Source organism: Cygnus olor, chromosome 32 (genome assembly GCF_009769625.2).
Source record: "Cygnus olor isolate bCygOlo1 chromosome 32, bCygOlo1.pri.v2, whole genome shotgun sequence".
NCBI classification, from domain to species: domain Eukaryota; kingdom Metazoa; phylum Chordata; class Aves; order Anseriformes; family Anatidae; genus Cygnus; species Cygnus olor.
In genome coordinates this window covers 110,728-131,040 of record NC_054089.1, presented here as the reverse complement: position 1 = coordinate 131,040, position 20,313 = coordinate 110,728, and the positions used below count along the sequence as shown (strand labels likewise).

The window sequence follows — 20,313 nt, the reverse complement described above, 5'->3', positions numbered from 1 at the left end:
AGCACCCCCAGATCCTTTTCCTCTGCACAGCTTTCCAGCCACTCTGCCCCAAAACCTGTAGTGTTGCATGGGGTTGTTGTGACCAAAGTGCAGGACCCACCACTTAGCCATGTTGAACCTCATGCCATTGGCCTCTGCCCATCCGCATCCAGTTATTTGGTCTGGTTTGTGCTCTATGCAAATTCGGCATTGGCACTCAAAGGTTCTCTTCACCCTCCCTTGCTTTCTCCCTTGCTTTCCTTCTGGACCAAGGGGTAAGGAAAGGAAAGCTCTGCCACAGGGTGAGCTAACAGGTAAAAGACATGAGGGGCTTGCAATGAGCCCTAGGCTGTTTGTGTTTGAAATGGCCCCACTGCCGTTTGATCTCCTGTCACAGCACAGACTCGGGGCTGTTTTACATTTCCCCTGAGTCAAATGGAAACCAAAGGCACTTGAGAAAATTTCTACCCTCAGAAGCTCTCCGATGTTGGCTCAGCGCCCAGAAAGCGGAGCCTGAAGCTCTTTCTATAACAGGGCTGCTGTTTGCTCTGGCCTGGCTCCAGCTGACCTGGCTGACAGAAATGTGGGAGCTGCACATTCCCTCTCATACTGGCCACACTCGCATCCACTCTGAGGATGACTGGCAGCTGTCAGTCACCGCCTCCAGCTTGTTGAGGGGAGAGCTCATGGTTATGTTCTGACACCTTATTGAGGGACACCCACGAGCTGCCTGCAGTCACACCCTGGCAGGTGTCCAGTCCCGGAACATGCCCAGACCCAGGCTCAGCAGCAAGGGATGCAGGATATGGGGCAACCTGGAGAGAAAGCCAAGAGCGTGGCCCTGAGCTGCTGTGAATGGTGCAGAGGAGGTTCCTTTGTTCTTCCTTGGGTGCTTCCTCCTCCCTTCAGTTCTCATAATGAAGGTGAGCCCACACGGGCTGGTCCCGATCCCACTGCCACACCAACCCTCTGCCCACAGAGAAAAACATCGAGCACCTGGTGACAGCCCTGGAAGTCTTGAGGTGTGTAGGCATCAAGATAATCAACACCACCACAGATGTGATCCAGCACCCCCTGGGTCATCCTTCATCCTTCATCCATCATCATTCCCCCCTCCATGATTGCTCTGCCCCTCCAGCCCAGCCATCATCTGATAGAAGAAATCACCCTAAAGGCATTCACTTTTGTTCCCCACTATCCCCCAGTGCTCAGCCGTGCCAATTCCCTCCGCTGTTCTAACCAAACTCCCCATCCCCTCTCATTGTCTTCCTACAGGAGTTCCTGCTGTGGGGGGAGGAGGGTGGGGGGGTCCTTCCACCCCCACCCCAGTATGCCCACAGGCTCCACGGGGATCTGCCTGTTTGCCAAGTCCCACTTTCATCTCCCGTAACTCTGCATCTTTCCATAAAGCCAACCTGAGCAAACACCAGGGGAACCTGGAGGTCACCGCAGGTAAAGTCCACGTGACTGCCACCGCATCCAATACTGCCAAAGCAAACATGAAAGCCCTGGTGAAAAAACAAGAATCAGCAAAGTGATGACACGGAGCAACACCTTGTCTCCACGGCACCAGGACAGAAGAAGCCTGACTCTTTCATGAGTCCAGTATGAAGGATGGGAGAGGGTTTCATCAGGAAACTTCTGCTTCAGGTTCCTGTGCATTGCTCTAGGGTGGCATGGCCACCCTAGGCGGTCCCTGGCCAGTATTTCCAGCCCTGCTGTGACCACCCTCTGCCATGGGATGTGCTCTGTGGTGAGTGTTTGCTCATCAGTTGTGGCACGCAGCTCCTCTGCAACTGTTTGATGCATTTCCCAGTGAAGGAGGAAGCCTTAGCAGAGGCCATGCGCTCATGCAGTTGGGATGTCAAAGCTAAGGGCTTGCGTGAGAGACAGGGCAGTGTTTGGAAGGATCTTGAATTAAAAGTCCAGGATGTGTCTGCTCACTGAAGAATGCCCTTGTTCCCACGAAGAGAGATCAGCAGCACTCAGCTAACCTGCCATAAATTGCATTGTATTACTCTGAATACATTTCATGTTGCATTACAGTGCAAATAAATCGTTGCATTGCAAATAAACCATGCTGCTTAGCAATAAATCATGTGGCAGTTGACTTTGCCGCATATGTAAATAATGTGGTTCACAATTTCCCTGCTGCAGCTGGGTTCAGCTAGTTGATGCTGTCCTTCTGCTTGTCAGGACAGTGGCCTGACAAACAACAACAAGGACAAACAACATCGGGATAGACAATAGGGACAGATGAAGTGCATGACATATAGCTGGACATGCAGGCGTTATCCATAGGTTTGTGCCCAGTGCGCCTGGCCAGTAAGCACACAGAGTCAGAATCCACGTGAAGGTCTTTTCATTAAGTAATTAATTATATAATTCTGCAGAATCAGGTGCTTGGCGATTTTTTCAAAGCAAGCACCCCTCTGACTTGAAGCACCGCTATTTATACACACATAATCACACTCATTAACATGTGAAACTCTCTCTCTGGATACTTCTGAGCACCGAGAAGAGAACAGGAAAACCAGGACAGATGTGTGTGGCGTTTGCACATGCAGCTTCCCATCCTCCAGCAGCTTCCCATCCTCCAGCCATTTCAAGCTCAGGTATTTCCTGACCTTGTTTTTAGCAGCTCTATCGGACTTCATCCCGCACAAGCTTCCTGCTGCTCTCAGGCAGGATGTGGGAGGGTGCACATGTTGTTTTCTGAGCATCAGCAGCAGGGCTGGCCAAGGCGAGGGACTTTGGCCATGGATTCCTGGCAAGTCTCTAGGGCTAGATGCTTCCAGAACCAGGGCTGTGGATGGAGCGGGAGATTCGCAGCCCTCTGCTCGGAACCACCCACAATTCCCTTTCCCAGGAGCTGCCCTTTATCAGCCCTGAGAAGCCTTGCAGACACTGGGGAGGAGCTATGCTCTCTGCTCCCATAGGAGGAGGTGGCCTTGCCCATCCTGTTCCTTCACTTTTGCCTTAGTGCAGAGCCTCCGCTGCTCCACAGCCCTGCAGCTCTCCTGCAGCATCATCATAGGGAAGATGGCAGCCCAGAAGAAGGCCCGTGATAACTGTCCTAACTTGCAGACCGACCTGGAAAACCTGATGGGAAACGTAGAAGTCTGCCGCAGTGTGGGCTTGGAGATCATCAACAACACCAAAACAGTGACGCTGGAGGACTTCAGGTGTGCATCCTCTGCTCCCCTGCTGCTTTCCGCCAGCCTCCCCTGGGGGATCTCCTTAAAATGCCTTGGGTGTCGGGAAAACAATGGGGGCAAGCTCAGTGCCTGGTGCCAGAGCTCTCTCCTGCAAGTTCCTCCAGCTCCTGCTGGACCCCTCCTCTGTATGCACCAGCTGCACTACTCAGATGCATGCGCTTTGAGAAAGCCTTTCCTTATCCACCTTTGGAGGACTTTCTTTCCTTATCCACCTTGCCCAGATGACCTGAGGCCATCAGGATGAGCTCTCTTGCCTTCCAGATGGGGGAACCAGCAGAAAGCGGTACGCATTTATGCTGTGCTACCACTGCCTTTTGCCACTCTCTTTTCCTATTCCCTTCCCATTAAGGCTCAGTTTGTGCACTTTGAGGTCTACTGAAGTTTTCAGGGAGGGCAGGGGCAGTTATTAACAGCATGACCAAACGCCTTAACAATGTAAAGGTGGTAAGAAACAGAACGGGGGTGCCATCAGGGGAATTTCTGCTGGGACAAGTGTCGTTCGGTGTATTCTGGAGTGAAAAGGGAGAGGTATCCATAATGCCACAGTCTGGGGCAGAAGAGCAAAGGCCGGAGGTTCACAGGACCACAGACTGCTTGAGGTTGGCAGGGGTCTCTGGAATTCCTTTGGTCACTAACCCAGGACCAAGTCCAGAGGGATTTTGAGTATCTCCAATGATACTCAAAATATATAAAAAAGTGGATATCTCCACCATGTCTCTGGGCAGCCTGTGTGAGTCCTCAGTCACCCTCATGGTAAAGATGTTTCCTGATGTTCAGAGGGAACCTCCTGTGTTTCATTTTGTGCCCATTACCTCTTCTTCTGTTCCTGGGCACCACTGAATAGATTCTGCTCTGTCTTCATTGCATGCTCCCTGCAGGTATTTACATACATTGGCAAGATCCCCTCGAGCCTTGTCTTCTCCTGGGTAAATTGTCCTAGCCCCCTCAGCCTCTCCTCCCTTGTCGGTTTTGTGGCCCTCCATAGGACTCTCTCCAGCACGTCCACGTCCCTTTTTGTTCTGGCCCTTCTCTTCCTGCAGGAGTTACTGCTTCAGTGGCAAGATCCAGACCGTTCTCCCCTTCGATATCGGTCCACACTCCGTAGGAAGATGCGTTTTTGCAAAGACTCCATACAGCCTGCGTGGGAGTGTGGGTGTCCTGGTCTGCAAGGCCAGCTCTTTCTCACTGGCCATCATGTTCTCCAACCCCTTCGACTACATGCTTTACAACATCGAGTTTGCTCTGCAGCTCTTCAAATCAGAGAACCACATGGGAAACCTCAATGCAGTCTTCTCCCGTATGATGGAAAGCAAGCCTTACAGCAGCTCCACACTCTTCCAGCGAGCCAAGCTACAGTCCGAGCATGAAACCCTGGAGGTCTCCTTAGAGAATATTCGTGTCAGAGCCAAGATGTCAAACAGTGAGAAAGCGATCCTGAAAGTCCAGGTAGACGATATAGATCCCCCACCCTATTCCAAAGGCATGTGAGTGAAGACACCTTTGCTGTCAAAAGCCTCCCACGCGAGATTTTCATCAGGGATGGAGGTAGAGATTTCACTGTGCTGCCTCTTTGGTGGTCACAGGTGGTGTCTGATGATAAATCTGGTGGGAGATAGCACCACCAGCAGCCTGGTCCCTCCTAACTGGCCTACAGCTTCGGTGACTTTGCCAATAAGCTAACAGCGGCTTGTGAAGTACTAACTCACGCTTATGGGTGATAACTAATAAACAATGCTCTTACCCTTGTACGCTGCATATATCCTCCTTGCAGAGATGCTTAGCGTGTGGATAACAATGCCTACAGACAGCGTCACAGCAAGATGCAGTGACACCCCCCTGCCACCATGTCCTCCCTCTGCTCTGCCCCGTGCTTTTTTCCTAGCTCAGGCAGCCATCCCGGCTCTGCTTGGGATGTCTGGGGACAGCCTAAAAGCTGACAGACAGCAGCTCCGGTTCTGTGGCTCAGCCCGTGCCAGGAGGAGCGACCCTTGTCAGCAGGGGGCATCTATTTGTGCCATCCCTGCAGCCCCTCGGCACCATTTCAACTTTGCCCCTTGCGCTGTAGGGAAATGCCTGCACAAAATCACCTCTGGCACATCTCCTCCTCCCACTCCCCACCACACTGCCCATGGGTGGAGGCGCACAGTTATCTCCAGTGCCTCCTTCCCAGAAGTCAGGCACCACAGGAGAAATAGAAGGGTGAGAGGGGCTGGCTTTTGCAAAATGCTGCATCCAGGCCAACGTATAAATAAATACACACTGGAAGATGAAGTGCCGGGTGGGGCCTGCTGCGGTGGAGCTCAGGCAAGCAGAAAGCACGTCATGGTTTCCTGGAAGGGGGCATTGTTTCTGTGCTTCAGCTGAGCGTTTCCTCCCCTCTGCTTTCCCAGCACCCTGCTCCACCACCCCTTCCCCAGGCAGCAGCCACTGGGACAAAAGGGAGTTTTCTGCTTCCCTTCCCTCACCCTTTCCCTTCCTTCTTTAAATCTCACATGGTCACTGGCTGTGACATTAGAAAGCAACCACAAGCACGAAATGAAACGAACAACAAAACCCCCACAAATTCCTCCTCAGAAAAAGCAAGCAAGCAAACAAACAACAACAACAAAAAAGGAGCCCTCCTTGCATTGGGCTTCCTTAGCACAGGGAGGCTGCGGGGGTGGCCTCTGTGAGAAGAGACCGGGGGTGCCCCATGTTGGGGACAAGGCAGTTCTAGACAGGTAGAAAAGGGACAGCAGCAGCAATGAGATAAAGTGATAAAGTGAGAGAGAAAGAACCCTGCAGGCACCAAGGGCAGTGCAGCAGGAGGGCAGGAGGTGCTCCAGGCACGCAGCGCAAATTCCCCTGCAGCCTGTGGAGAGGCCCCTGGTGGAGCAGGCTGTCCCCCTGCAGCCCATGGGTCTCACATGGAGCAGATCTCCACGCTGCAGCCCCCCCGTGCAGGAGTCCCCAGCGGAGCAGGTGGATGTGGCCTAGAGGAGGCTGCGGCCCATGGAGAGCTTCCGCAGGAGCAGGCCCCGGGCCAGAGCTGCAGCCCGTGGAGAGGAGCCCACGCAGGAGCAGGGAGTCTGGAGGGAGCTGCTGCTCGTGGGGGACCTGTGATGGAGCAGATCTTGAAGAGCTGCTGCCTGTGGGAAGCCCACTCAGGATCAGGTTGGAAGGACGGCATCCTGGGGGAGGGACCCCCCCATTGGAGCAGGGGCAGGGAGTGACTGTGGAGGAGCGGCAGAGACGAAGCGTTACGGACTGACCGCAGCCCCCATTCCCCCATCCCTGTGCACTGCTTGGGGGGAGGAGGCAAAATGAGATTGATGATGGGGGAATGTGTTTGTTGTTTGTTTTTAGTTCCCACTGCACTCTACTGTCATTCGTTGGCAATAAATCAGAGCAATCTTACCTAAGCTGCATCTGTTTTGCCCATGCGAGTAACTGGTGGGGGATCTCCCCGTTCTTAGCTTAACCCGTGAGTTTTTCAGTGCTTCAGAGAGGTTTTTCCCTTTGGCAAGGTGAAACCTGTTCCCACCTGCAAGGAGCAGAGTGAAAAGCCACCATGTGGCTTCTGGTAGCCTGTTGATGTCTAATGCCACCAGGATGGCAGGACAGAAAGCCCCAGCCCAGCCTGAGCTTCCTGCAACATGCAGCACAGCCCTACAAGTCATCACAGCCTCTGGATCTGCTGTGGCTCCATTTCTGTGAAGCCTGCAAGTGTGGCAGGACTCTCCAGAAGAGCATCATCTCTGCAGGAGGTGCTGCAGTAGAGTACCTCCATCCTCGCTGTGTGGGGCTGGTGGTACCATCCCTATTCTGCCTCCCACAGGTTGCCTGTGATCATCCCTGTCCTGCAACCCCCATGTCCACCACTCCCCAAGTTCCCAAGCCTGTGGAGCCCCCGTGCCTCATGTCACAAGCACATTTCATCATCAAACCCCAACGGCATAAACAAAGGCAGGATAAGAGCAGTGTCCCATCCCCAACAGCCAGGAAAGGGACAGGTCCTGTCCCATGTCCTGCTTGAGGGCTTCTTCTCCAGGCTGGTGAGGACCCTGGCTGTCTCCTGGTGTTTTCTGGATGCTGAGGGTGCAGGTGAGGGTCTGCCCCAACGCTGTGGTCACCAGCACCCCACATTTCTATTCCCCACATGAGCTGTGCCCCCAGGTCACCCCAGCTTTGACCATCGGTATTCAGAGCAGCCAACGCCTACAGCAGGGAAACTAGGGAAACCATCCCCACCTCCCTTCCTCTTCCTCACCACACTCCTTCCCAGCACAGGCACAGAAGTGGAGACCTTCTGTGTCCGAGCACCTTGGGGTGCAGGATCAGGGGCTCTCTGGAGCCCCTTTTTGTCTTTGGAGAGGGGAATTCACCAGTTTCAAATGTTTTGAGGTCATACGCACCCAGGTGCCCAGGAGAGAAGCCGGGACCATTAGCAGACATCAAACAATCGTGGTCCCAGTACCAATCCCCTGAGGGACTCCAGATCTGGGTTTTGACTCCCTTATCAACCAGTTTCCCACCTGCCAAACTATCTGCTCCCCTTGTCCACACAACCACAGCTCACCTTGAAGAACACTATGGCACACGGCCTTGAATTAAGCCTTATCACTGCCAGCCATGGTGATGGGCCAGAATGGGTCACCATTCGTAAGTCACTGCTGGAGACTCTAGCAGCTCCTGAATAGGCGTGCAAGAAGTTGTTGAGGACCTCAGCCTTCTCCATGTCTGTTGTTACCAGTTGTCCTGGTTTCAGTTAGGACAGAGTTAATTTTCCTCCTAATAGCTGGCAGGGTGCTATGTTTTGGATTAGGATGAGAAGAGCGCTGATAACATGCTGATGTTTTAATTGTTGCAGAGCAGTGCTTACACCAAGCCAAGGACTCTTCAGCTTCTCGCTCTGTCCTGCCAGCGGGCAGGCTGGGGGTGCAGCAGGAGCTGGGAGGGGACAGACCCAGGACAGCTGACCCAAACTGGCCAAAGGGGTATTCCATACCATCTGACGTCATGCTAAACAATATATAGGGGTGGCTGGCGGGGGTGGGGGGGCTGGCTGTTGGGGGGTAGGCTGGGCATCTGTCAGCAGGTGGTGAGCAATTGCATTGTGCATCACTTGTTTCATACACATTATTAGTAGTAGTACTATTATAGTCATTATTATTATTTTCCTCTCTTTATAAACTGTCTCTATCTCAACCCACAAGCTTCATTTTCCTGTTTCTCTCCCCCATCCCGGAGAGGGAGGGGGGAGGGTGAGCAAATGGCTGTGTGGTGCTGAGCTGCCAGCCAGGTTAAACCACACCACCAGTTCACCCTTCACATTTATCAGGGAGAGCACACTCTCCTTGGTCTTTCTTTTCTGAGCAACGTACCTATAGAAACCCTTCTTACGATTTTTTTGCACCCCTTGCCAAGCTCAGTTCTATCTGTACCTTTCCTGATCCCATCCCTGGACATCCAGACAGCACACCTGGACTCTTCCCAGACCAGGTGTCCCTGCTTCCACTGCCTGTGCATTTCCTTCTTGCACCTCACTTTGACCAGCAGGTCCTTGCTCAGCCATGCCTGTTTCCTGCCTTCCCTGCTTGATTTCTTCCAGATGGGAATGGAGAGCTCTTGTGCTTTAAGACAAGTGTCCTTAAAAAGTTGCCAGCTCTGATTATTTCCTCTGTCCCAGGGGATCTCATCCACTAGTTCTTTAACAGCTGGAATTTCTCTCTTCTAAAGCTGAGGGTCCTGACTTCGCTCTTTGTCAGGCCCATATTCCTCAAGATCAGAAATTCAACCAGGGCATGGTCATTGCAGCCCAGACGGCCTCCAATCTTAACCTCTTTAATGAGTTTGTCTGCATTGGTGAGCACCAGGTCCAGTAACGCTTCTCTGGTTGGTTTCTGTAATAACTTGTTAAGTTAAATGGTAAAGAAGTTTGGTAGGACCTAAACCCCCTTGCGTTCCAGCTTGTCCTCAGGTATCAGAGGGGCTGGGGGCGGCTGGGCTTAGATTCTGAGCGACACCCAGTTCAGCACTGAGTCCAGTCGCATTCAGTATATTGAATTATCATGAGCACAGATAGCATGACACACCTTCAGTCTAGTAGGTTAATGACTGCTGTCATTTATTGAAGCAACAGTAGTACAGATTCTTTTGGATTCCTGGTGATAAGAACACCGCCAAGCACATGCAAATACCAAGAATATGACCAATGCAACCAACTACATATAAATTAACTTATGAAGCAACTCTACAGAGAATGTTAGGTTTCCTGGGGAAACACTCGTTATACCCAAGGGTTTGAATCTCACTCAGTAGGCATCCCTGTTGGGGTGGGAAGAGAGGTTCAACCTGTTGACTGATCCCAGAAGCCACTGATGTCCTTCCAACTTGATGGTATCTTCCCTAACATTTTTTTCTCTCTTGAGCCATTTCTATACTATTTTCCTACTTTTAGGTGGAGCTTGAGTGACTCTAGTCAAATGTACCTTTGTTATGACTGGTATAAATTTTTTTCATGTTTAAAGTCATAGGCTTAGAGAAATTCAGAGTGCACGCTCAGTGGTCACACTCTGGAGGTGGGTAGCCTTTGGAGTGGAGGTGGGTTTCGGCATTATAATGAGATTATAACAAGCAAAGCTCACCCAGAGGACATGATTCGGTTATCAGCCTATCAATTCCATAGTATCACCAGGTTCCCCATCTCTGCAGTGATAGCACAGAGCCTGGACACGGTGTCTTTGCTCCACCCTCCGTGCTACTTAGAGTCAGCCCACCCAGCTCCCCTGGTGTTGCCAATATGTAAGGTTCTGGGTTATGTTGCCAAGGGGACTATCATGAACAGATTCCTTGCATATCTGCTGGGTCTCACCCTGGGATTTTCCTCGGTGCTAAACCTTCTTTTAATACGTGGACAAAGCTTTACTTTCAATAAGTCACCTCCAGCAATTATTCCACATGCGTGGAGCAGGAAATTATCCTCAGAGCACTCTGAGAGTCTCCTGCAGTGCTCACAGGCTGCTGTGGGTAAAGGGATGCTTGGGGTTCAAGGGGTGGAGGAGGCCCCAGATGAGGGGCAAAAGAGGCAAAGGGGGATTCTTCCACAAAGATCCCCTAAGAGGCCAAAGTTTGCTCTCCTGAAGTCCAGGGTCACAATTCTACTTTTTGCCCTGGGCCTGGTTTTGTCCCTCTCCCACTTCAAATCTAGTTTTAAACCCTATGAATCAGCCCTGCTAACTACTGGGCAAAAACCCTTTCCCCCCTCATAGAAAAGTGCTCCCCATCAGGCTCGGTGCCACGCAGACCTTCCCATGATTAAGAAACCCAAAACTGTGTTGGTGGCACCAGCCTCGGAGCCACGCATTGAATTGGACCTTCCACCCCAAACCCTTATGGTGGGGTGACTGCTGGTGACTATAGGGCAGTGGTGGTGGCCCTGCTCCATCACCTGGGAAAACCTCAGAAAAAAAAAAAAAAAAAAAAAAAAAAAAAACCCTCTCCCCCCCACCCCTAAAAAAAACCTGCAGGGAGGCTGCTGGCGGAGACAAAAGGGGTGAGAGCACCTGGGGAGGATTTCAGGCGTTATTTAGGGTTCTGGAGGAGATCAGGAACACGAAGGAAAGGAATTGAAACAGAAAGAGGGAACGAGGAGGAGCAGCACCCCATAGAAAAGCGCTTGGCCAGAGGTCCTGGCACCACAGAGACCATCGCATGGCTGGCCTTGGGATGGGCACAGCTTTTAGGGCAGAGCCAGGTGTCCATCTAGTGGCACGGGGACGCAAGAGGAAGCGTGCGTCCCCATCCCCTGGGGTGCAGGCACAGGGGGGACCACGCATCCCCACCCCACATCCCGACGACACAGGACGGACCAGATGTCCCATGCCATAACCCAGGGACACAAAAGGGACAGGCTGTCCCCTCCCAGGTCCTGGGGAATACAGAAGGGACCCCGTGCCCCATCTTCTGCACCCCAAAGGCATGCATCCCACGCTCCATGAAAGCAGGAGGAAGGAAAGCGATATTGGGGAGGGGAGGACAAGGGGATGATGGTACCAGGAAGCCCCTTAGTGATCGGGTGCCTACATGCCCTCCATCACCCCATGGAGGTCCCTGGTCCTACAGAGCACCCCGTGGAGCCACAGGGTGCCCTCCAGCACCCCTTACAGGTGCATCATCCTATAGAGCAACCTAGGGAGGTCCTGGTCCCACAGAGCACACAACCCACAGAGGTGCACAGTGCCCTCCAACACCCCATGGAGGGCTGTGGTCCTATAGAGCACCCTATAGAGGTGCATAGTCCCACAGAACACCCATTTTCCCATGGAAGCGTACAGTCCCCTCAATTCCTGAGCCAAGACCCTGTTGCATCCCCGCCATGTCCCTGCTGGCCCCACTGAGCCTGGGTCCCAAGAGGGACCTGGTCCCTGCTAGAAGCCCCCTGGGACAGTCCCCACTGATCCCAGAGGGCTCTGGAGCCTGGCAGGTGCACGAGGTGGAACATCGGGTGGGGGGGGCATAGGGAAGGGATAAGGGGATATGGGGCAGGAGGGGGGCATAGGGCAGTGCCAGGGAGATAGCTTAGGCAGGAATCATGGGGCAGGGGGTAAATAGGGGGCAGCAAAACTAGGAGGTGTGGAGGAACGGGTTATAGGGTGGCGAGAAGCAGCACAGCCCCGTGCCAGCCCCCCCAGCCCCGGGAACCAGCAGCAAATAAAGGAAGTAGAAAAAAACAGCCCCTGGCTTTATTAGGGGCAGCTTCTTAGGGACACGGTAGCAGAGGGGATGGGTGAGGGGATGCTGTCCATGAGAGCCACATGGGGACCCTGGTGCTGGAGGGGAAGCACCTGGGGACCCTGGGGATGAAGGTGGACAACAGTCCCCGGCCACCGCAGTGGGGAAGAAGCACACGGGGATGGGGCAGGGTCATGTCCTGGGGTCCCCTTGCTGGAGGAGAGGGATATGGGGACACCAGGGACGGAGGATGGCCGTGTTCTAGCATCCCTGTCCCAGCAGGGAGGTATACAAGGACACAAGGGCAGGGGGCAGAGAGGTAGCTTGGGCAGGATCAGGCCCTAGGGACGCCAGGCTGGAGGGGAGGGACGTGGGGACCCTGGGGAAGAAGGGCTACATATGGGGGGGTCCCTACCCTGGGGAAGAGGCAGGGAGGGGGTACCCGAGGGATGGAGGGGAACCCTGGGACCCCATAGATTGGGGGGGGGGGGGGGGGGGGGGAGGGGGAATCCTAGGGTCCCTGTTATGGAAGAGAGGTGCAGGGGGACCCCAGGGATAGAGGATGACCACATCTGTGCATCCCTGTCCCTGATGGGAAGCATGCAGGGGCCCCCAAAAGGGGAAGGCAGGGGGTTCTTGGGGGGGAGGAGTAAAGGGGCAGGGACCTGGCCCTGCCTGGAGTGACACCAAGTCCCAGTGTCCCTGTCCCCAGGGTAGCCACACGCATGCCCTCAGGGACAGAGCAAGGTCAGGCCCCAGTGTCCCCACCTCGTGCCCCCCACGGTAGGGGGGGCCCTGGGGGGACCCTACAGGGGCCGTGGTATCTCAGTAAAACTCCTCGTCCTCCCCTTTCTCTGCCTGCTGCTGGTTCTGGATCTGCTGCTGCTTCTTGTACAGCTCAGCCACCTGCAGGACAGGGAGAGGAAGTGATGACACCCCCCTTTCTTGTGTCCCCCCACCCCCCCCCCCAGCATGGGGACACCCAGGCTCCCTCCCCATCCCCTCCCCAGCACCTGGGTGCTGCTGGTGGCCTCCTCCGGCTTCTTGTCCTCCCGCACACGAAGGAACCGGGGGAAGCGCAGCGAGATGCCCTTCTCCTCATCCACCTTGGGGACACCCACAGGGCTGAGATGCCACCGGGGCCGAACACAAGGACCCCCCCGTGTCCTCCTGCCCCACTCACCAGCCCCACGGCTGCCCTATAGACGGGGGAGATGGAGAGGTCCCCACACTTCACCTCCCAGACCTGCACCGCTGCCAGCCAGCGGTCGGGGGCCGCCCCGCTGTCCCAGCGGTAGTAGGGACGTGGCTGGGCCAGCACATGCTCCTGGAGGGTGACACGAAGGGACAGCATCAGGAGCCGGCCCAGCACTCATCCCCGAGGTGCCGCTTCTCCAGCGCTTCACCTTGAGGAAGCCGTAGTGCTTCTCCAGGCTCTCCTCCGTGAAACCGGTGCCGATCTGCATGGAAGGACAAGGAAGGGTTCGGGACGGTCCCCTGCGACGTCCCCAAGCCCACAGGTGGTCCCAGGGGTCACCTTGCAGATGCTCTGGTACTCCTCGCTCTCCTCGTCGTAGCAGGCCAGCAGGAAGCCCCCGTAGATCCCTGCACGCTTGCCCTTGCCCAGGTAGGCGCCGATGACCACCAGGTCCAGCGTGTCCCCAAGCCCATCCAGGTAGTCCTTCTTCAGCTGGAGAGAGGGGGGGGGGCTCAGAGACACGGGGGGGGACACGGGGACAAACCCGGAGGGGGTCCCACCGCTCACCTTCAACCACTTGTGCGACCGCTTGGCGATCTCGTAGGTGGCGTCGACCTCCAGGGTCTTCACCATGAGGCCCTCGCAGGAGGCTGGGGGCACCCATCGTCACCCAGGGAAGGGGTGGGGGGAAAGGGGGGACACGACACCAACCCCGCGCCCCCGGTGGCCTCGCTCACCCTTGATGGCCTTGTCGAGGAAGTCCGAGACCTCCTCGGCACTGCGGGTGTCCGCGGCGGTGGCGAAGACGAACTCGCCCTCCACCTCCTCGAAGGACTGCCGCAGAAGCTTGCGCCGCGCAGCCAGGGGCTGCCGCACCAGCGGCTGCAGGGGGACGCAGTGTCACCCCCCAGGGGGGCGCCATGTCACCCCCCCGGGAGACTCAATGTCATCCCCCCCGGGGCCGCACACTCACCTCCCCGTTGAGGTAGAGGAGGTCAAAGGCATAGAGGCAGACCTGCACCTTGATGGCAGCGGCGTCCACGTCCTGCGGTGGGGTGGGACACGTTGTGGGGGGGGGGGGGTGGGGAAAGGGAACGGGGGTGTCACAGCACTGGCTGGGCACTGTCCACCCCATGTCCCTGCCCCCTGATCTCACCTTCCTCTTCCTCGTCATCAGCACCTGGAAGGGCTGGATCTGCCTCGTGGTCCGATCCCACGCCACGGCCTCTGCATCCAGGATGCAGGAGCGCACACCGGGCTTCAGCACCTGGGGGACGGGAAGACGGGGGGGGGGGGGGGGGGGGGGGGCTGGTGCTCAGCATCAAATGAGCCCCCCAATTCCCCCAGGACTCCCCCCCAAATCCCCCCCACCTGCCTTGGGGATGCGGTCCACGAGGTCGGGGTACTTGGCGGTGGTGTTCTCCTGGTTGCGGCTGTAGATGAAGACGGCCCCGTTCTCTAGGACGTGGATCTGGGGGGGGGGCGGAAGGGGGGAGGGAACGCAACGCATGGAGGTGATGAATGAAGGGGGGCAGGACCCCAGGGACCCCCCAACACCCCCCAAGGCCTTACCTGGGCTCGCTCGCCGTCGTATTTATACTCGCAGGTGAACGCTGCCTCCTCGAAGCGCTTCAGCAGCTCCCCTACACCCCGGGCAGGCTGGGCCAGCATGGGCTTCAGGGGGACACCTAGGGAGGGGAGAGGAACAGGATGAGGCCGGGTCCCCCCCCAAAAACCCCCTCCCAAGACCCTCGGACCTCCCCTCACCCCGTAGTACCTGGGGTGATGCCGCAGTGCTGGGGCAGCTGCTCCAGCCCGTGCTCCAGCAGCACCGGGACGATGGCGGCGTAGTCAGGCAGCTCGCTGCGGGGACAGCCCCGGTGTCCCCTCCCTGTCCCCGTGTCCCTTACCTGTCCCCGTGTCCCCTCCCTGTCCCCGTGTTCCCAAAAACGGGGGCGCTGGGCTGCTCCCCATCCCTGGGGACTCAGGCCAAGCCCCAACAGGAGGAAGAGGAGGGAGGGAGGAAGAGCAGGACTGGGAGCACCGTGTCTCCTTGGTCCTAGCGAGCCCATGGTGGTGGGGGGGGGAATTAACAGTGCCAAATGAGGGGGGGGGGGGGGGTAAACGTCCTGGCACTGCTACCCACCAGACCCCCTCCCAACAGGGGCCCCAGGACAAAAGGGGACCCTGGGGAGAAGCGGGGAGCAAAGGGGACCCCAGGGGACAAAACGGGGACCCTGGGGGAGAAAATGGGGACCCCGTGGTGGGGGGGTGGGGGGGAACCAAAGCGGGGCCCCCCTGGGGGACCTCACCAGAAGGTCTGCTTGAGGATGCGGCTCTGCTCCTCCAGCCATGCCCTGCGTGCCTCGGGGGCCATGCCCTGCCCGGCGTCCAGCACGGCCGGCGGCCACCCTGAGGTTTGGGGCGGACGGGGGGGACACACAGCCACGGCGTCACCAACTGGGTGTCCCCACCCCCACCCCCCCGCCCCACCACCACCACCACCACCACCAGTGTCCCCGGGGTGCCCCCAACGGCCTCACCTTGCCCCGGGGGGGGTGAGCGCGACGGCGTGTGCCAGGGCGGTGAGCACCGACTGCTCGGCCAGCCCGATGCGCAGCTTCCCGCTGAGCGACCTGGAGGACAGGGAAGAGGGGGCACGCCAGGAGGTTCTGGGGTCGCTACGGGGCAGCCCCACACGCTGTGATCCCCCCCCCCCCCCATAAACCCCCCTCTCCAGGCCCTCACCGGACGAGGTAGCGCGCCTCCGAGTGCCGGCAGGCGACGAAGAGCCCCTTGATGATGCCGATCTTCTTGCTGGCCGACTGCGAAACCCAAAGCCCCGCTGGCACCCCCGGGACGCGGGGTGGACACGCAACGGGTGACACCCCCCCCCCCCCCCCCCCCCACCCCCACACTCACGGCGTTGCCCGACATGGTGGCCATCTCCCGCAGCTTGCCCAGGACGCCCGCGGCGCTGAGGCGGGCGGGCGCCACCACGGTGCGCTGGGTGCAGCGGCTGCTCTCGGCCACCAGCCCCAGGTCCCCCTTGTCCTGCGCCTCGCTGCGGATCTGCGCCAGCTGCCGGCCTGCGGGGGCGGCGGGGACGTCACCGTCACACACACACACACACCCCCCCCCCCCCATATCATCTAAGGAGATGGGGGTGGGGGGGTCACGGGGGTGTCCCCCCAGGGTTTGGGGGGGGCGTCGTACCGGTGGCCTGGGCGAGGGCGCGGGTCAGGAGGCTCTCGCCGATGCCCAGCTCCAGCCCCTCGGAGGCGGCCCCCGGGCGGTTGAGGCAGAGGCGCAGGCAGGGCAGCAGCTCCCCCGGGGACAGGGCCAGCACCGAGCGCAGGAAGTTGCTGAGGGTCTCGATGATCTTCAGCCTTGGGGGGGGGGGGGGGGGGGGGTCAGTGATAAGGGGAGGGGGTTACGTGTCCCTGTACCCACCCCCCCCCCCCCAAAAAAAAAAAAAATAGGCCCGCCCCACGGCGTCTCACCGGGCTGAGGCTTCCTCGATGCGCTCGAAGGTGCGAGCCACCGCCAGGTAGGGGACGCTGAAAAGGGAGGGGGGGGTTGGGTTGTGACACCCCCGGCCCCCCCCAATGCCCAAACAGCCCCCTCCCACTCCCCCCAAGTCTCTCCAATCCCCCATCCCACCCCCACAGCCCCCCCCACACCCTCCTACCCCCCCCAACCCCCCCACCCCCATCACCCCCCCAACCCCCCTCCCAGCCCATTACCCCCCCAGCACCCCCTCTACCCCCTCCCCATCACCCCAACATCCCCATCCCCACCAACCCCCCTTCCCCCCCCTCCATCCCAGCCCCCCCAACCCCATCCCAGCCCCTTCCCCCCCCCCCCCCAAATTCTTCCCCCCCCCTCCTCCCTCCCCCCCCCACCTTTGCCCGGGCCCCCAGCAGGCGTCCCGCAGCGGGTGGTACCCGCTCCTGGCAGGGTCATACTGGGACGGGTCCAGCGGCGGGGGGCTGCGGGGAGACCACAGGGTGGGGGAGAAGGGGGGGGGGGCAGCGGTAGCACGGTGGGGACCCCCAGCACCCATGGGTGCCACCCCCCCCCCCACCGTGCTGTCACCCACCTGCTGGCAGCCGGAGGTCCCCGGTCCTGGTCACCGGGAGCCTGGCGGCAGCGCTTGGGGGGGGGGGCCCCATCCTCGTCCCCTGGGACCCCCGGGGCGGGGGGGCACTGGGGGGAGCCGGGGGGCTGGGGGGGTGCGGGGCCCTGTGAGGAAGGGGGGGGGGGGTTATGGGGTGGGGGGCGTGGGGGGGCACTGGGGGGGCACTGGGGGTGCACTGGGAGGCACTGGGGGGATACTATGGGAGCTGGTGGGGGTATTGGGGGGATACTGGGGGAGCTGGGGGGATGCTGGGAGGCACTGGGGGATACTGGGGGAGCTGGGAGGCCCCGGGGGCACGCTGGGAGGATACTGGGGGGACACTGGGGGGATACCGGGAGGATACTGGGGGGCACACTGGGAGGGCACTGAAGGGATGCTGGGGGACACACTAGGGGGATACTGGGAGGTGCTGAGGGGGACACTGGGAGGCACTGGGGGATGCTGGGAGGCACTGGGGGGATGCTACGGGAGCTGGTGGGGGTATTGGGGGGATACTGGGGGATGCTGGGAGGCACTGGGGGATACTGGGGGAGCTGGGGGGCCCCGGGGGCACGCTGGGAGGATACTGGGGGGGCACTGGGGGGATACCGGGTGGATGCTGGGAAGATACTGGGGGGCACACTGGGAAGGCACTGAAGGGATGCTGGGGGACACACTAGGGGGTTACTGGGAGGCACCAGGGAGACACTGGGGGGACACTGGCTGGCACCGGGCAGGATACTGGAAGGATACTGGTGGGATGTTGGGGGGATACTGGGAATAACAGTGTAAGATGTAGGGAGTACTGGGATGGGGCTGGTGTGGTAACGGGGGGACTGGGGGGTTACTGGGGCAGGACTGGGAGATACTGGGGTGCCAGAGCAGGACTGGGGCTGGACTGGGAGGGACTGGGACCGACGGGAGCGGGGAGGGGGGCGGGATTTGGGAGGGGGCACCGGGGGTCACCGGGGGTCACCAGGGATTACCCGGAGTCATCGGGGGGGGGGCAGCAGGGGTCACCGGGGGGTACTGGGTGGATACCGGGGGGTACGGGGGGGTCACCGGGGGGTCACCTGGGGGTACGAGGGGTTACCGGGAGGGTACCGGGGGGCATCGGGGGTCACCAGGGGGGCACCGGGGGGGTACCGGGGGTCACCGCGGGGTCTCTGACCTGGGTCCCGGGGGAGGGCGGCCCCCGCCCATCGGGGTCCCCTCGTTCCAGCGGCGCCGGCTCCTCGGGGGGGTCCCGGGGGGGCTCCGCCGACGGCTCCGAGGAGGAGGAGGGGGAGGGGGCGCGGGGGGGGCCCTGCCCCTGCTGCTGGGCGGGAGCCCTGGGGGGGGGGGGGGAGGAGCTCGTGGGTGGGGGGGAGGGGCAGCACCCCCGACCCACCCCCCCCCCCCAGCATTTTGCCCCCCCTCAAATCCCCCCCCCCAGACCCCCACTCACGGAGCGGCGCCGCCGTCCGCGGCCCGGGGGGGCCCGAAGAAGGACCTGGAAGGGAGGGGGGGGGGGGGGGCGGTCACGGCCGGCACCGGGGGGGGGAAGAAATGGGGGGGGGGGAGCCCCCGAGGGAAGGGGGGGGGGGGGGGTCCGGCGCCGCGCCGCTCACGTGATCCGCCGCTGCATGGCCGCCGCTTTTCGCGGGGAAAAAATCCAAGCGGCTGGCGTCACTGCCGGCGGCGGGAGCGGGGGGCGGGGCGAGCGGCGCGGGGGGTGCTGGGAGATGTAGTCCGGGGTGGGGGAGCCGGTGGGGGGTGGGGCTGTGCGGAGCGGGCGGTGTCGCCCGAGGGGCAGCGCTGGGGGGGGGGGGGGGGGGGGCGTGTCGCCGTGGTCACGTGTCGCCGTGGTCACGTGTCGCCGTGGTCACGTGTCCCCGTGGTCATGTGTCCCCTTGTTCCCATGTCCCCCAGTTCCGAGGTCCCAGTGGCCCCCCTGTCCCCACATCGCCAGGTCCCCATATTCTCTTGTCCCCGCAAAAAGGGTCTGGAACACAAGTCTTCTGAGGAGTGGCTGAGGGAACTGGGGTTGTTTAATATGGAGAAGAGGAGGCTCAGGGGAGACCTTATGGCCCTCTACAACTACCTGAAAGGAAGTTGTGGGAGCTGGGGATCGGCCTCTTCTTGCAGATAACTAGCGATAGGACTAGAGGGAATGGCCTCAAGTTGCACCAGGGGAGGTTCAGGTTGGAAACCGGGAGACATTTCTTGTCAGCAAGAGCAGTCAGGCATTGGGACGGGTTGCCCAGGGAGGTGGTGGAGTCACCATCCCTGGGGAGGTGTTTAAGGAAAGGCTGGATGTGATACTCGGGGACATGGTTTAGTGGGTGATATTGGTGGTAGGGGGATGGCTGGCCCAGATAATCTTGGAGGTCTTTTCCAAGCCTAATGGTTCTATGATTCTATGGTCACTGTCCCAAGCACGGCCACCAGATGTGGCTGGTGCTGGAGGCTGTGTCCTGGTCCTAAGAGGACCCCAAACAACCCCAGGCCCCCGTGACATGCAGAAAACAGACCCCACAACCTGTAAGATTGTAAAGTAGGTATGTTTATTCAGTGCTGGGCAGCACGGGGGGTCTCCCCACCACAATCGTGCACGCCCACCGCGGTGGTTTGTCCGGTATTTATGCAGAAAGGGTTACAGGATTAAGGAAATGCCTATACATATTCATAACATTTCCCCGAAAATTATTACAATGAGTTCTGAGAAATCATTTCCATCGTCTCCGCCTTTAACTCCTCCCGGCTGCACACCCATAGCGTCTTCTGGTGGTCATGGGCCGGGGTCTTCAGGATGAAGGCCATATGTCTTCCTCGTTATGGGCCAGGGTCTTCAGGATGAAGGCCGTACGTCTTCCTCATTATGCACTTTTCACCTTGGCCACAGAACTCATCTAAACCGGCTCGTTTGGCATGGGTTGTGCTATCTTCCTGTTTTATCAGACGAGTTCCTACTTTCATAACCACTCATGTACATTCTACATCCTCTGTCCTGAGGTTAGTTACAAAATGTAAGCACAAGGCTATAAATATATTTCAAGCTGCTGTTTCCTCCTCAGTTTCAGTTCCCCCTGTCAATCCCCCCTTTT

At 58.8% G+C, this 20,313-nt stretch overlaps 2 protein-coding genes and 1 long non-coding RNA gene across 3 annotated transcripts; 1 reads left to right on the top strand and 2 right to left on the bottom strand.

Annotated features, from left to right (window-relative positions):
* Positions 1-2,667: 2,667 nt before the first annotated feature.
* LOC121062585 lies at positions 2,668-7,721 on the top strand. The gene is made up of 3 exons (XM_040542630.1): positions 2,668-3,164; positions 4,238-4,643; positions 6,704-7,721. The coding sequence occupies exons 1-3, from the start codon at positions 3,022-3,024 to the stop codon at positions 6,761-6,763; spliced, it is 609 nt and encodes a 202-aa protein (XP_040398564.1). The 5' UTR covers positions 2,668-3,021; the 3' UTR covers positions 6,764-7,721.
* A 4,752-nt stretch (positions 7,722-12,473) lies between these two features.
* Positions 12,474-18,341, bottom strand: LIG1 (DNA ligase 1). Its single transcript, XM_040542595.1, has 20 exons — positions 18,301-18,341; positions 17,013-17,099; positions 16,611-16,667; positions 16,337-16,496; positions 16,030-16,196; positions 15,856-15,932; positions 15,651-15,743; positions 15,420-15,519; positions 14,885-14,970; positions 14,680-14,795; positions 14,483-14,578; positions 14,264-14,374; positions 14,081-14,152; positions 13,845-13,989; positions 13,675-13,757; positions 13,447-13,599; positions 13,316-13,369; positions 13,093-13,236; positions 12,923-13,015; positions 12,474-12,815 (listed from the first exon to the last, which is right to left on the bottom strand). Exons 1-20 carry the CDS (start codon positions 18,339-18,341, stop codon positions 12,735-12,737), a joined length of 2,016 nt encoding a protein of 671 aa, XP_040398529.1. The 3' UTR covers positions 12,474-12,734.
* A 62-nt stretch (positions 18,342-18,403) lies between these two features.
* On the bottom strand, positions 18,404-18,975 carry LOC121062588. Its single transcript, XR_005815631.1, has 3 exons — positions 18,838-18,975; positions 18,675-18,719; positions 18,404-18,558 (listed from the first exon to the last, which is right to left on the bottom strand). It is a non-coding gene; the product is annotated as an uncharacterized LOC121062588 (long non-coding RNA).
* Positions 18,976-20,313: the final 1,338 nt, after the last annotated feature.

Coding starts and splice junctions, on each gene's coding strand:
- LOC121062585 (XM_040542630.1), top strand. CDS start 3,022: ATGGCAGCCCAGAAGAAGGCCCGTGATAACTGTCCTAACTTGCAGACC. Junction 3,165..4,237: donor GTGACGCTGGAGGACTTCAG/GTGTGCATCCTC, acceptor CTCTTCCTGCAG/GAGTTACTGCTTCAGTGGCA. Junction 4,644..6,703: donor AAGCGATCCTGAAAGTCCAG/GTAGACGATATA, acceptor CCCTTTGGCAAG/GTGAAACCTGTTCCCACCTG.
- LIG1 (XM_040542595.1), bottom strand. CDS start 18,341: ATGCCCCCCGGTACCCTCCCGGTAACCCCTCGTACCCCCAG. Junction 17,100..18,300: donor GTAACCCCTCGTACCCCCAG/GTGACCCCCCGG, acceptor GTCTCCCCGCAG/CCCCCCGCCGCTGGACCCGT. Junction 16,497..16,610: donor ATCGAGGAAGCCTCAGCCCG/GTGAGACGCCGT, acceptor CCCCCCCCCAAG/GCTGAAGATCATCGAGACCC.